General features: G+C 46.9%; 1 protein-coding gene across 1 annotated transcript in view; it reads right to left on the minus strand.

The window, feature by feature from the left end:
- Positions 1–390: 390 nt before the first annotated feature.
- The window catches only part of LOC102370130 (opsin-5-like), a 22,106-nt gene continuing 7,408 nt past the window's right edge, over positions 391–15,088 (minus strand). Inside the window, 4 exon segments of the mRNA XM_025197374.1 lie at positions 391–1,599; positions 6,630–6,958; positions 13,832–13,959; positions 15,050–15,088. The exon segment at positions 15,050–15,088 is cut by the window's right edge and continues 31 nt beyond it. Coding sequence (XP_025053159.1) covers positions 1,012–1,599; positions 6,630–6,958; positions 13,832–13,959; positions 15,050–15,088 — 1,084 coding nt within the window. The 3' untranslated portion in view covers positions 391–1,011.

Raw genomic sequence — 15,088 nt, forward strand, 5'->3', positions numbered from 1 at the left:
CTGGCTTCCATTGCCTTCTGCCTAATATATCGCCCTATGACAGGGCCCTGCATCTAGTTAGAAATAGGGATGGAGAATTGAGGGAAAATCTTTCCATTGATTTTACTAAGCTTAGGAGCAGGGTCTTTAATGACTTTTTTGCTCTCCCCAGCCTAGTTGCTTCCCCTAGGGATGTGCTGCCCACACAGTATTCTTTAAATGAAAACTAAAAGCTCAGTTGACAAATACACCCCAGATGTTTTTGTCACTATAAACCCACCAAAAAAGGATGCTGTGGAGCCACAGTCACTGCTCCAAGGGAGCAGCACCTGGAACCTTGCATTGAGATTATTTTAGATCCAAATCCTGCTTCTAAGGACAGGCCTCTATTCTATATTATAGAGTGGTGGTTATTTGCAGTAGCATTGAGGGAATGGGGTAATACAGCTAAGTGCAGAGTAGCGTCTCTTGAGAGATCTATAATGCTTAGGGCTTTTCAGATTTATAACCCTTCACCAACACAGACTTGTTAATCTTACAACCCTCAGTGAGGTAGGTAAGTGGTGTTATTCCCCATTTACAGATGGGAAAACTGACTTGCCTAAGGCTACAGGCGTCAGTGTTGGAGCTAGGATCATAGTTCAAGACTTCCTAGCTCCTAGACCTTTGTGCTGGACAATGCTTCTCAAGAGAACCAAGGTCAGGCTTGGTCGTAAAAGCACCATAATATGGGGTGGAGGGAATCTAGTGCCCTGAGAGCATATTTCTTGGAAAATGCAGCATGTAATTCTACCAGGGCGAGATTCTTCAGACACTGGCATCCATTTTTACTGGTGCAAGTTGTGAGCACAAGTTGCAACAGCAAAAATGGAAGGCGAGGTAAGGCTGCTTTTGAGTTTGCTGTATCACCTCATCTGCAAAACATGCTTTGGGACCCATCAGATGAACACAATAGAGATTCCTGAACTGTTCCCAGCTGGCTAGTGCCTGGAGACCTAGCCAAGCCCAGGAGCTGTAGGGCTCTCTGAATGCTCAGAGAAGATCTTTCACAATATCTGAAGGCAGGACTTCTCCTGCTACATTCATTGTCCCCATGCCTGACTTCTTCCTTGTAACCAGAACCATGACCTGCATGGTCCTTTTCAGAGCTGGCTGGCAAGTACCCCCATCTGTCAGGAAGCTCAGAGGATGGTGTCTGGGCATGGCATTGGGGCTCTGGGTGAATTGGTAGCACCTGGGGTAGTTACGGAAACATTCAAAGGTGTCACTGCAGTTCCTGCAGGGCCCTTGGCGGTCGGCGAAGGCCGTGGAGAACCGGACGGATGTCCTGCCTTCTCTGGTGGGGAAGGACTGGAGTGTGACGATGCTTTGGCGGCTGCAGCAGAGGATGGCGCGGATGGCCTGCAGCAGCGACAGGTCTTTGGAGAGAAATTTCTGGAAGTTAGGTTTGAAGAGCAGATACACCAGAGGGTTGTAGAGTGTGGAGGACTTGGCAAACACAGCACAGATCACAAAGGCAAGAACCGGGACCTGGCTGGCATCTCCGAAGGCTGCCCACATGGCAACGATGGCATAAGGGGTCCAGGCAGTCAGGAATCCAGTGCATACAGCAATGCTTAGCTGGGAAAGAAAAATGACATGGCATGGCCGTGCACTGCAGTGTGCCCCAAGCCAGTTGTACACACAAGTTACAGTCAAACCACCGACCTGAGCGCATGGAAATGCTACAGAGGAGGTGGGGCTTGCAGTTTGAACCTGGACCCAAAACCAACTCCAGCCCCAGCGCTTTATGAGCTGAGCTGGAACCTCATTCAAATCATCCAAGCTCAGCACCAGGAACTCTTGCACGTGCCCAAAACACAGTCATAAGGAATAAAGCTTATAGATCTGCATTCTGCACTGAGCATTTCAGGTGCTTTCCTTCCTGCAGCAACATAGCTAATAGGGAAGGGGCTGGGGGAAATGAGCCAATAGTGAGTCAAGACCCCTGGCAGCAAAGTTAGGTAGGTACCTCTTCATCAGTATTCCTGCTCCAACCCTACCAGGCCAGCCACAGATTTGAGTGACATGCCACTCCTAAATATTTTTGTGGGTTCAGGACACATCACTAAAGAAAAAATAGTTCCTGAGAAAGACTGTGTGTCTGAAAATAAAGTGTGGTATTTCAATGGGTGAAAGATTCCCTGTTTGCTCCAGCTGACTGTGAGGTCTTGGTGACACTTGGAACTTGGAATACAAACGCCCTGAAATGGTGTGCCTGACCCCCATGGTTTGTGGTTTGGAAAGCTGTAGGATGCTTGGATAGGGGTACAATGCAGCTTTTACATGGTTAAACTGGTGGTCAGACACAGGAAAAATTATGTTCTAGCTCAGTTGCATGAAGCTTTCAGTTGCTTCAGCCATGTCCCGTCCTATACCATGCTGAAAACGCAGTGGGGAAAGGTTAAAAAGCTTGAGACTTTCCTTGGTGTTTTGAGCAACAAAGACAAAAAGCACTGGGGGAATACATGTGATGAGTGGGTTCAGACAGGGATGATTAGCTGTTAATCATATAATGGAAGCACCAAGAAGCCCTGCCTGAGCTCAGGGCCCCATTGGGCACAGGGAGAGACAGCCCCTTCCCCAAAGAGCCTGCAGCACGCCAGTCTTGGGATTCTACCTCCATCTTTCTTCACTGATGCACAAATGCGCATACACTTGTTCTGAGTTTATGCTGGAGTATATCTATGCTAATCTATATCTTCTCTACTTTTGACAGATTTTTGTTAAATTACAATATTGGCTCACAGTCTGGGGAACAATGAGTCATGAAGGCAGCTTTTATTATTTCCAGTGTAATCTGAAACACAAGCACGTTCATCTGATGGCTTTAAATAAGGAGGAGAGATGTATTATTAGCAGCCCAAGTGTAAACACCTGGAGAATTAATCCAGCTTGGTAAACACCCCCTCTCCCCCCTTCCAGAAGCCTTAAAACAGTCTCATCCTTTGCTACAAATGCTCATCATAAATGCTACAAATACACTATATCGATGCAGGTTCAAGATCCAGGTCTACATCATCAACCCTACTCTCTGCTACGGATGTGAAACGTGGACCTACTATCCACCATCTCAAGAGCCTAGAGAGGTATGGCCAATGATGCATCTGGAAAATCTTCCACATCAAGTGGGAAGACTGCCACACAATGCCAGCAGCCTCACAGAAGCCAATGTTACCAGCACTGAGTCAGTGATCCTCAAGCACCAACTCTACTGGACTGCACATTGTGCATGGATGCCTGACTCTTGACTCCCAAAACAAGTGCTTCTGCTTATAGATTCATAAATTGTTAGAGGCTAGAAGGGACCTTGCAAGATCATCGGGTCCAGCCCCGCTGCACTAGGCAGGAAAGACAACTGGGGTCAGGTGACCCCAGCGAGGTGACCATCCGAACAGCCTGAGGTCTCTCAGTGGCAAAAGGGAATGCTACAAGGGCACACTGAAGGAGTACCTCAAGAAAATGGACATTGGCATCAAGAGCTGGGGGAGCTGGCTGCGAACTGACCTCAATAGTGCTGCTACCTCGACCAAGTGGCAGCCCATTTTGAGACAGCACCCTGCCCTCAAAGCACAGAAAAGAGTGGAGGAAGAAGAAGGAAAGGAATCCCAGCCTGCAACCTACTCTCCCCTGCAGAAAGGCCTGCAACTTCTGTGGATGGATCTGTGGATCCAGACTGGCCTCTTAAATCATCTCAGGAGACATCGGTGAGCTGTGATAGAGATTGTGGCAGAATGCCATCTCTGTATCTCCCCAAACTCTGCTATTAGGCGGATGACCAATCTGACAATTTGGTTACCATGGTCACTGCAGAGGGCAGACAGCTCTGGCCCCATTAGCTTCAGGTAACCCTGAGTTGTAGCCTGAGCTGGATACATTCCTGGGGGAGGGAGAAACCTGCTCCTTCTGCCTACATGACTGGCCTCACACACCTGGGTGGGGGTTTAAACTCCCTATTGTTCTAAGCAATGTCCTCATGACGGGGAGGGGGCTAGAGATCCTGCCAGTCTACCTGGCAACCAGTGATGCATTTCAAATTGGTTGACTGGCAGCCAACAGCTGCTGGCCTTCATTGGATCAGGTAAATGAGGCCATAAGGTCTATATAAGTTAAGGACTACCTAGGAGATGGGGCAGCAGCCATGATAAAAACTCTCAGAGAAGCTGGACCATCTGAAACTTGCTCTCTGTCTTGAAACTCATGTTCAATGATCTGCTTTCCTCCAGAGGGAATCTCCACCTGCCTCTGGGTGGTACTTGTGAGTAAGCTACTTGAGATCTAACTAGATATATAGTTTGCAGTAACTCAGATGCGTGATCAAAGGCTGCCATGCCACTGTTTGCTCTAAGGTATTTCTCTGATACTGCTCTACCCTGTACCCTATTCCAAACCTACTCCTTGTAACCAAGAAAGTTCTCCTCTGTACCTAGCATGAGAGACTTATTGGGAGAGGGTCTAGATTATGCCTTTGGGTCCCCTTGGTTCGGCTGACTAAGGGAGACCACTATTTGTGCCTCAGACTGAGAGAAGCATGCCAAGTTCTTGCAGTGGGTCTAGTACCCCTCAAGGACTACTAGGCCTGTGTTTCCCAGGGGGTACAGAGCCAAGATCAGTTCAAACCCTGGGTGGTGGCGGCATTATCTCCAGGCTTGCGGGTGTGCTCCAGGAGGGGGGTCAGCTGGATGTGAGGCACCCCCTAGGAGGCACTCGGAGCCTGGAAGGTGGTCAGGTGCAGTGAGGTGGGTGGCTTAATGCAGGAGCACCCCCTACTGGCCCGCCACAGAGATCATCCTCAAATCAAGGGATTGTCGATCACAGATGCAGCTTCAAACAGGTGCCTGGCTCGGTGCTTCAAACAAGTCAGCATTTGAGTCAGTGAGCAAGACCTTAGTGTGTGCAAGTATCACCCCCAGGAAGCAGCCTCCATCTGTCACCAGTGATGGTGGCTTTGCCAGCCTGACTCCAAGTTTCTCCAAAATAAAGGACAATGCTCTTCTTGACAAATCAAGGCAGCTCTGGAAGGAGCCTGTCACAGAGCTGTCACAAGATAAGCTGGGCTTCCCAACCTTTGACTTGTACTTTCCTTTTATTTTTATATATAATATGCTTTCCCCGCATCATGTCTTGTGCCTGGTTAATATCAGAGGAGAGGTGAATAGCCTCAAACAAGATTATTTGTTATACATATAATGAGAGATTTGTACTTGTCCTGATTCTGCATGTTTCAGTCATGTGTCACTGTGCAGGGAAACGGCACTATCTGTCTCTCTCCCTTTCCTATTTTCACATTCTCAATTATTTATTAGTTGCACTTTCCAAATCCTCAGGCGTCCTTCTCAGCTGCCAAAGCATTTTGGGGGCGTTTGGATACTGATATATGTATTTTTTTCCCCTTTTGGAAATGAAAGAGATGGGACAGAGCTGCAAAATCTGGATTCAAGTGCAAATCCAGTTTTAACAAAAATTTGGAATGTGGCATCTTCAGCTTTGGCTTTGGGCCCGGTACTAGTGAGGAGCAATCAGTTTCAGCTTTTGTAGCCTTCTACAGCTTTTCTGTTGAGTTTTTGGGGATGTTCTAAGATGAGATTCTGTGCCTGTAGATACTGCGTCATTTGTAAATATGTGTGCATTCACTGCACGTGTGCACCTTAACCTGGTAATTATGTGCCTGACAGAATCAATCAGCCATCTGCATATGTAATTGCACATGAAAATTTGGCATGCATTTGTACATTTAACTTGTCCCTCGCACCCTCCCTCAGCAGTGGTGGAGGCAAATCACCTGATGGCGCCTGGCATTGATAAGAGGAGGGTAATGAAACCTCATATTTTTGGCAATCGCTGGTGAAGTTTGGAAGGAATTGCCTTTGTGCGTGTTGCTTAACTGGGCATGTACAGAACTGGGTGTAGCATCAGATACTGCCTGCTGTCAAAAGAAGAATGCTAGACTTGAAGTGGCAGTGACCTGATGCACTAAGGCAACTAATCCTGTGTCATCTCTAGTTAGTGACTGGGGTTGGGAGTTCAGCTCCTCTTGGAGATCACAATAGTGAGAGATGGCCTCTTAGATCACCTACCAGGACCCCAAGCTCAGAAGGGATGTATTGAGCATTAAACTAGTGGGTGATCAACAAACAGGGGAAGGAAGATACAAAGTGCATGATGCTTTCTGGTGTTGCTGCAATACCAAGGAAACAGGCTCCTCACCTATGTCTCTGCTTGTACTAGAAGTTGTGCTTGAGCTGCAGAATTCTGTTCCCAACTGGCTTGAAATGTGAACCTCCCCAGAAACTCGTCTCATCCAAATTCACAGCTACCCCCAGCTGCTTTTTTATATTTGATCAAACTTGGTGCTTTACACACAGATCTCAAGGGGCTTCACAAAAGAAAAGAAGCATCCTGGTCCCCATTTTCAGTTGAAGAACTTAAGGCAATGAGAAGGATAGGGGCCTCCCTCAGGTCAGAGGAAATCTATGGCTGAGCTCGGAGCAGAACCCAAGCGTCCTGCATCCCAGGCCAGTAAGCCTCTCTGCATCTCCTCAGATAAGAGTCTTCCCACGTGTGGTGAGACCTCTCCCAGCAATGCCCCCTGCCCTGCCCCACTTTCCTACCTTTACAATCAGACTGTGCACACTGTTGTTTTTGCTCTGTGCAGACATATGTTGCTTCACGGCTCTTCTGGACACTTTCACAGTCCAAAGGATGAGCGAGTAGGAGACGACAATCAGGAGACAGGGGATGATGTAACAGAAGATGAAGAGAGCCACGACATAGACCATTGCCTCTCTGGTCGAAGCTTTCCATGTAATGCAGCAGGCTGTTCCATAGGGCTCTGGTCCATAACTGCCCCAGTCAGCTAACGGTGCTATAGCAAAGGCAAGTGCATAGGCCCAGACGCACAGTAACAGGATGCCAGCATGGGTGGGAGAGAATTTATTGCCTGCAAAAGAGGGAGATACAGCTGAGATAAGGAGAGGCAATGTATTTCTTGCACCCTCATTCTGTGCTCTTTGATGCAGGTTGCTTTCCCTCCAGGCAGTGAATGCGCTCTTGACTGTTGTTTTAAAAGACCCAGCTACCCCCTCTCTAACGTTTTCAGTTTTCATTTGCAAAGGAACTGATTTGAGAAAATGTGGTAAATGTGCTAAGGGTTCAGACAAAAGTGTGAGTTTGGGGTCCTAAAAGTTGTGGTTTATGGTTCAGGTTTTCAAAGGGCTTCTGGAAATGCAGGTTTTTGTGCACGCAGTTCCTTTGAGGAGCACATATGCACGCAGTAAATGGTCTGCACACAGAGGGCTCTTTGGGTATGTACGTACGTAGGGTTTCATGCAAACAGCTGCAAATCTCTCTTGGAAGCCCTTTAGTAGGAGTCCCTTAAGGGCAACGTCAGTGGAAAGCTCCAGCCTGGAGGGCTGGATCTGCATGTTTCAATTTTAATCTGCTGTTGATTCATCCATACGCTGATTATGCCCCCCACGCATACTTCCAAAGTAATACTATAGCAATATTGATTGTAGTAAGAAAATAATGTGACTCTTGGATATCTGCCATGTACAATGAATGGAATTCAGAATAGAAATCAAATGTGCATGCCCTGAAGGCTGATACTATGTGTACCTGCAACAGATTGTTTTCTGGGGTTTTCTGTATGTAGGACATTATTTAATGTGTTTTTTTAATTTGAGTCTTTTTCCCAGCTGACTAGTGATCATCACTGTTTGTTCAAGACTGGTACAAAACAGATTTGTAGATATGAGGCCCATATTTTCAAAAAAAATGACGTGGTTGCACACCTAATTGGCATGAAATCAACATGAACATATACACTACCTTGGTCGTGTGGTAGTACCTCTAGGTTCTTAGCATGAAATCTGTGGGCATCTTCACATTCTCCAGTAAGGAGTTCCATAGCCTTGGCCCTATTGCCAGCCTCACCCTGAAGTCTGACAACTTCCTAGTTCAGGGAGGAGTACAGCTATGGAGGGAGGGTCATTGTTACAGAGAGGCATGCTTGGAGGTATCTTGGGCAGTCTCTGAAAATTCAGAAGGCAAGGTGCTCCTGGCAGCTATTCAGAGAACAGTGCTGTGTTCTGGCATTACCAAGGCTCTTGTGATGTTGCATAGCTCATTTGCAGACCCTGCGAGGGGCAGACACCCCACCTGGAGGCACAGGACAGTATGATCAGGCCTGCTTGATAAGGTGGGTCTCAGTCTTCTCACTACTTGTAAATGAAAGAGAACAGTTTTCACACGCATTGTGATGTACGTGTTCAGTTCCAGTGAGGGCTCTGCGGGAACTCTGTATTAGCAGCCTCCTTTAATTCAGCGCACAGTGTTAGTGGCAGCTAGGTTTCTAAAGTATTTCCATCTTCTCACTTAGAAAGTTCATCACTCTAACATCACTTTTACTTTGGCTAGTTTCATCTTCATAAAGGTGTTTGTCTCATCTGGGCAGAGGGAGATGGAGTTTTTCTCATCAGAAGAAACGATGATGATTAGTGACCTACTTAATTCACAGTTTTCACGGAAACCACAAAAAATGGCAGTATGTGCGATCACCAGGAAATAGTCCATCAGCTGTGATTTCCCAAGAAAATTCCTGCAGATCAGTGCGGGAATACAGCCCTAATTTTCTGTGATTCTATGAAGTCAACCCCCTCCCAAAAACAGCGTATTATTCATATAACGCTCTGTTTTAGAAACTCCCAATCCTTACCCTGATACTTAGACAACACCGCAATCCCTGCAGCCATTCATGTGCTTGAGACTTACTGACTGTCTGCAGTGATGGCGGGGCCACTCCGCCAATCTGCAGCGAGGGGCAGGGCTGCCAGAAAATGCCCGTGAAATTGGCCCTTCCTGCTGTAAGCAAGCCATGAAAATGGCTTCACCTTGCTGCAAGTGAAGTAGGTCCCTAATGACGATACCCTCTGCACGTTGGCTGCTGAGTCCACGGCATCTCGAAGCTCTCCTCAGCATCTCCACGTGGTGGGAGTGAGCTTTGGGAGAGAGAATCCATGGGTGAGCGGTCTGGACAGAGAGCAACAGTCACCCCTCACTATTTTCTGCAAGCATCCAGGACTAGAGTCATTTCAGAGTGGTCTTGTACCAATTGAGCATCTTTCCTTGCTGTTTAGGTGCCTGTTACACATGACACAGTGAGTCAAAATGGGACAGAACAAGCTTTCAGGCAGTTAGCTGCTGAGAACTGAACTCTTTCCACTTCACTATAGGCAACTCCCAGTGAAATGGGATGATGGAAACTGCAAGGCTACAGGCAGCCCTGCTGAAGTGTCAGATTTTGGGCAAACAGCCAGCGCTGCCTGCCATTCACCCGTGACTTGTGTCCAGCCAGGAGGATGCTGCAGCAAACATGCATGGCACGGCCTTCCTCAGCAAGAGCAAAAGCAGCTGGCTTTAGCTCAGAAGGGAAATGCTGGAAAAGAACAGGGCCTGATGTTCCTCAGAGGAGCCCAGAGAGTTGCGTGAGCATTAATTAATAAAACTCTGTGAGGCTCCTGGGAGATGTGCACACACGTACTGCTGTCCCCAATTGACAGAGCTGAGAAGCAGGGAAGAGAGGGAGGCTAACTGACATACACAGCAAATGCCACAGTCAGTTCCAGACTTCTGCAATGGCTGGATAGCCCTGGCTTCCTCTTCGCTCCCAGAGTCCATGTAAATCAATGCCCAATTACCCCGGTGACTGCGAAAATGGGCCTGTTCAGCCTGGGGTTTGTATTGTGCAAAATGGAGGCACCCCAAGAATGAGCTATACTAATACTTGACTTATAATAGTCTTACAGGCATCAGCGTTTGGATTATTTAACACTGGGCTGAACTCTTGCCTACCCTTTGTCTGTTAGAGGGACTGTCTTTGGAGTCAGGGCAGCCTTTGAAGTCAGAACTGTGACTTCCTTTGTCCATGCGGCACCAATTATTGATATACCAAATACTATCTTCACTATAGATGATGCTGATAATGATATGGAGAACGTGTTGAAGTGAAACCCTTTCTATTCAGGCCCTCATTGGCCCCTGGGATGATGGCTTGAACTCTTTCCAGTTCCTAAAATGTTGGGCTATTCAGGCGTTTATAGGACGAAAGATGCTGAGAGCCCCTAAACATGGCTGGAAAGAGGGATTAGGGAAGCAGGCAGAGTGATATTGCATCTGGGAACGGGGAGAGGGGAGCAGAGGAAGATTGGGCCTTTTTATTTCAATTCAAATCAGCATCATAATCAGAACTGCTTTCATAAAAGCCAGATTGTTCTGCACAAGGGTGGGTTGGGCTTTTTCTCGCTGTCTCTCAATTCTTCCCTCCCTCCCTTAAATCCTACATCCTCTGTTCTGCCAAGAGCTTAATTGTAAAGAGCTAAATCTTCAGACATATGTAAGAATAACTTTTATTTTGAATCTATGCAATTAAAAATATGCTGAGATTAGTCATTTCCTAGAGGAGAATGCACAAGTGCATGCCAGGCAGATAAGCTCAAGATGCCATGCAGGCAGCACTGGAAAAATCTCAAGAGTGGAACCAGAAATTGCAGAGGGAGATGGTGCTAGTACCTGGCTGCCTTTTCATGTCCAATATTATTCTTTATCTTTCCTTCCACCTTTTGTGGTATTTTTTGCAACCATAAAAAGGAATCCCAAGAGCCTGGTGCTGGCTGCAGCTGAGATGACTCCGTTCCAATGCCAGCTACAAACTGGACTGTCATTAGCCAGGGTCAAGTGAATGTTGAGGTGGCCACCACTCAGATTCCTGCAAAAGTTTGCAGGCAAATCCTTATGTCCCAGCAAAATTGTCTTCTTGAATATGCAGCTGCAGGGTTAAACGTGGCAAAACAGGGGTTTGAGCTCTCCCCCCTGAAGGTACAGCCTCCCAGAGAGCTCAATCCTGCTCTCGCCGAAGTCATGAACAGAATACAATAGTTCGGGATCAGGACTCAATTACCCTTTGAGAAACTGCTGTGTAAACTAGCCTGGGTGTCCCTTCCCTGGCCCACTGTATTAGAAATGCATTACTGTGTTCTGAGCATGGTTAAATCACTAGTCTGTCAGACACCGTCACAAGATGGATGCCCGTGTAAGGGGTGACTGAAATCCTGCTATTTTGGGTCTTACCATACTCACTCAGCATCCATTCTGGGCTACAGCAAAAGGAATTTATGGGAGAATATATCTCGGAAAATTTGTCTGCAAATCAAGTTAATATCTTTCATTTTTATGATATTTATATTTCAGCCTGTAAGCCAAAAGCCACTGTGAAGATATATGCAGGCGGGCAAGTCCAGCTGTCTAAATAAGACAAAAAAAGAGCAGTTCCTGCAGGAGGAGAGCTGAACACTTTGGCTGCAATTTCAGAAGCTCCCTCTTTTGTGGGTGCAGTTTGTACCCTGTGTTTTCTGCTAAGTTTGTTTTCAGGTAAAAATGTGGTCTGTGTCTAGGAAAATAACTCTTCCTATTGCCAACCTGATCCTAGAGTATTGATGATTTAAATAGAGTCCAATAAATACTGTTTATGGTGGATCAACATAAAAGATCAGGAGGTTTGCATGTCTGAATAAGATGCATGCAAACCATGGCAGCTCCATTTCTCCTGTTTTAAGAAGCTGCACACATGGAGCTCTCCCTGCCATGGCACTGAGGTGGAGCTTTTGCCCTACAAGCCCTGTCTTTTGGAGTTTCTATGAAACAACTGACCTTGCAGCTCAACAAAACTTTGCACCCCTGGTACTTCCTGCCCTGCACCAGCTCAGCTCCTAACAGACCTCTACCTCCTAGCAAACTGTAGGGCCTGCTTCTGTCCCAAAGCTCCCAGTAGTTTCATCAAGGCTGCTTGGGGTGTTGGGATGGGCCTCTCTCAGTAAAGACACACCTTGTACTGTGACCTGGGTCATTTCAGAGATCAGGAATTTTGGTGGATTCTGAAGGTTGAAGGACTCTTGAAGATAATACAGTGCCAACAATGCTTCCTTTTAATACAAGAGTGACTCAGCTGGACCACATCTATTGACAACATGCTGTACTGCCTTGGCTCTCAAGGAACATGCATGTTTTCTCTAAGAAATTTCCACAGTGCATATGACTTTCTTGCATATATGTTATAGATGCATCAGTGAGGATGAAGATAAAAGCCCAAACATTCAGAACTGAGTCTACATCTGTGCGTGCTGCTTGAGCCTAAGTTGAGTCTGCGATTATCCTCCAAATGCCTATAAGCTGACAGTAGTGCAGGTCCAACCTTGTTAAGTATGTGCACAAACAGAAACTACGTGAATATTTTTGCATGTACAATCTTAGGAAAGCTGGCCCTGACTCACATTTCTGATTTGCTACTGTGCAGTAGGTTGGACTAGACAAGCTCTACTTACCAGAGGCTGCAACTGGCTTTTCTTTCAGTCTTGTACAACACTAAGCATAAGGCTGATGTTGATGATAAGATGATACTTGCATCTGAATGCAGACTTGCAGCCATAAAACAAGAAACTTCCCAAATCGGACACAGGCAATACGGCCACTGGGTCAAGACAGAGTGAGTGATAGCTGTGTCATAAGCCCATGTTAAATAACTTCCTTCAGCTGCCAGAGCAGGTGCATCTACACGTGCAAATAATCTGGGAACAGTTTACTCTTGAGGCACATGTCTACATGTGCAGAGATGCAGGAGGAGATTTGCTGCTCTGAGCAGCAGACTGCTCCCGCTCCCTGCAGCCCTACAATGGGCCCCTGCAGCAGCTGGAGGAGCTCTAGGCTCTCCTTGGGTACTAGTCCAGGGGCCAGGAGAAAGCTGTCTCCTGGCAGGGGCTGGGATATTGCTCCCTACCCCTGGGAGCTGCCTGCTGCTGGGGTGGGCTCCACCACCAGAGCATGGGTAGGGACAGTGTCCCTCTGCCCCAACACCATGGAGCTCCTAGCTCCCACTCCGCGATCGCAGAAGGATCTCCTGGCACTGGCCCCATGACTGTAGAGCTGGCATTAGGAGAGAAGGATCTCCCAGCCCGGGCCCTGTGACTGTGGGAGATAAGGGTCCTCAGCAGCAGGCAGCTCCTGGGGGCAGAGAGCAATCTCCTGTCTCCTGCTGCCCAGCAGCACATTTGCTACCAGTCAGGTGTCCACATGTGTGCTACTACGCAGTAAGTAATCTCAAATAAATTTGCTATTTGCATTTGCAGGTACACAGATACTTACTGCACAGTAAAACATCTCATGTAGATGCACCCAGTGACTCTCAAACTGGTGTAAAATTCTTGCCTACCTCTGAGACCAGCCGTGAAATCCTTCCCAGCCTGATCATTACACGCTGAAGCTGCATGAAGTAAGTATAATTAGTGCAAATGCCCCAGCACACCTAGGGAGTTGTTTTTGGGAAGTAACTTCTGATTCACAGAGCCTATCAATCTCTGGATTGCTAGAAGACACACTCGTGTGTCCAGTTGTACACAGTATGGGCCCGGTGTCCTAACTCATTGCTCCATCTAATTTGGGATTGTGAAATAAGACATGTAAGTAACTAGCTCGCACCCATGCTTCCAAGGACATGCTGGATTGATTTGCATTGCATGAACTAGTTGCTGGGATAATGATACATTTACATTTTGCATCTTACAAAAGAAAAGCAACTAGCTGCAGGAGCACTGTTTGTGGTAATTATTGTAATCTTTAAAATGTTTGATTAATCCGTTCCCTAATAGAAAGCTCTTAGAGCAGGGAATTGCCAAGGGATTTGTGAGTGACTGACAAAATGTGAAAGACTGAGGGGAGCTGAGGGCACATAGGGAGGGAGAGGGTAACATATCTCAGCACTTACCATATGTTGGGTAACAGACCTTCAGGCAGCAAACTGTGCTTAGCACTGTGAGACTGGTTAGACTGCACAGGCCAAAGAACACTCCACAGAAGGCATAAAACGTGCACATTGCATGGTCAAACAGCCACCTGGAAGGAAAAAATCATCAAGTCAAACCAAGCCCTTTGTGTTCATATAGCATGTTAAGCTGAGGCCTCCAGCTCCTTCTCTGCATTTCATTGATGCAGTCTTGCTCTTCTGGCAGGCTTGTGACCTTGTCTCAGTTGTAGGGAAGTAATAAAAACAGCTGTCATGTCCTTAGTACTTCTCATCCAGATCCCAAAGCTCTTTTACAAAGGTCAGTAAGGATCATTGTCCCCATTTTATAGATGGGGCAACTTTCTTTGGGGCACAAAGAAGTGAAGATATTTGCCCAAAGCTGTGCAGCAAGTCAGTGCCAGAGCTAGGAATAAGAATGTAACAGGTCTGTTTTGGAAGGACAGTGCATGTAGCCAAAATATCTGTATTAAAGCTTAGTTTGGAGATACACAATACTTTAAGTTACAAATCCTGCTGGCATAACATCCTGCTACGGCATAAAGCAAGGCATCTACAGTTTATGACCTGTAAATGGCTCCTTTGGAACAACTCTGGCTTTTTCTACTGCCTCAGTGGTGCCCTACAGTGTCACAGGGATTTGGACTGTCACTCTCAAAGCCCTACAGGTCCACCCCCTGTTGGGTAGTAGAAAGACAATGTGCAACCTGCAAATGATATGCTGGCAGCAGCAAGCCTGATGGCCAAACCAGGATCAGCAAGGGGAGCAGTATGAGTCAGCAGAGGGAATGAGAAGGGAGCTATGGCCAGAGAAGAGCACACATATAGTGCCCATAGCAGGGCCAGCAGCAGCTACTTGTTCAGGAGAGTATTGGCTAGGGAAGAGGAGGGGACAAGCAATGACTACTCCCACAGCTGGGGCCATATCACATTACATTTAACTCACTCTGTTGAGGATAGTTCTTAGGCCTGGCCCTGGGCATAACTTCCTATTGTAGAAGAATTAACACCATATTTTCTCCCCATTCACACTGGATTAATTCCATGAGATTTACTCCAAACAACCCCATGCAACTGTGCTCTGAATTTGGCCCCCCTGAGAATTCATCAGGTCAAGGTAGGCCCTTCAGATTGGCATCCAGAGAAACCCACTTGAAGTGCAACGACTTTCAGCTGAACTACCTGTGTGCAAAGAATGAGGGGGTGGCCAGAGGGAAGAGC

This window comes from Alligator sinensis, unplaced genomic scaffold, assembly GCF_000455745.1.
Source record: "Alligator sinensis unplaced genomic scaffold, ASM45574v1 scaffold115_1, whole genome shotgun sequence".
Lineage (NCBI taxonomy): Eukaryota > Metazoa > Chordata > Crocodylia > Alligatoridae > Alligator > Alligator sinensis.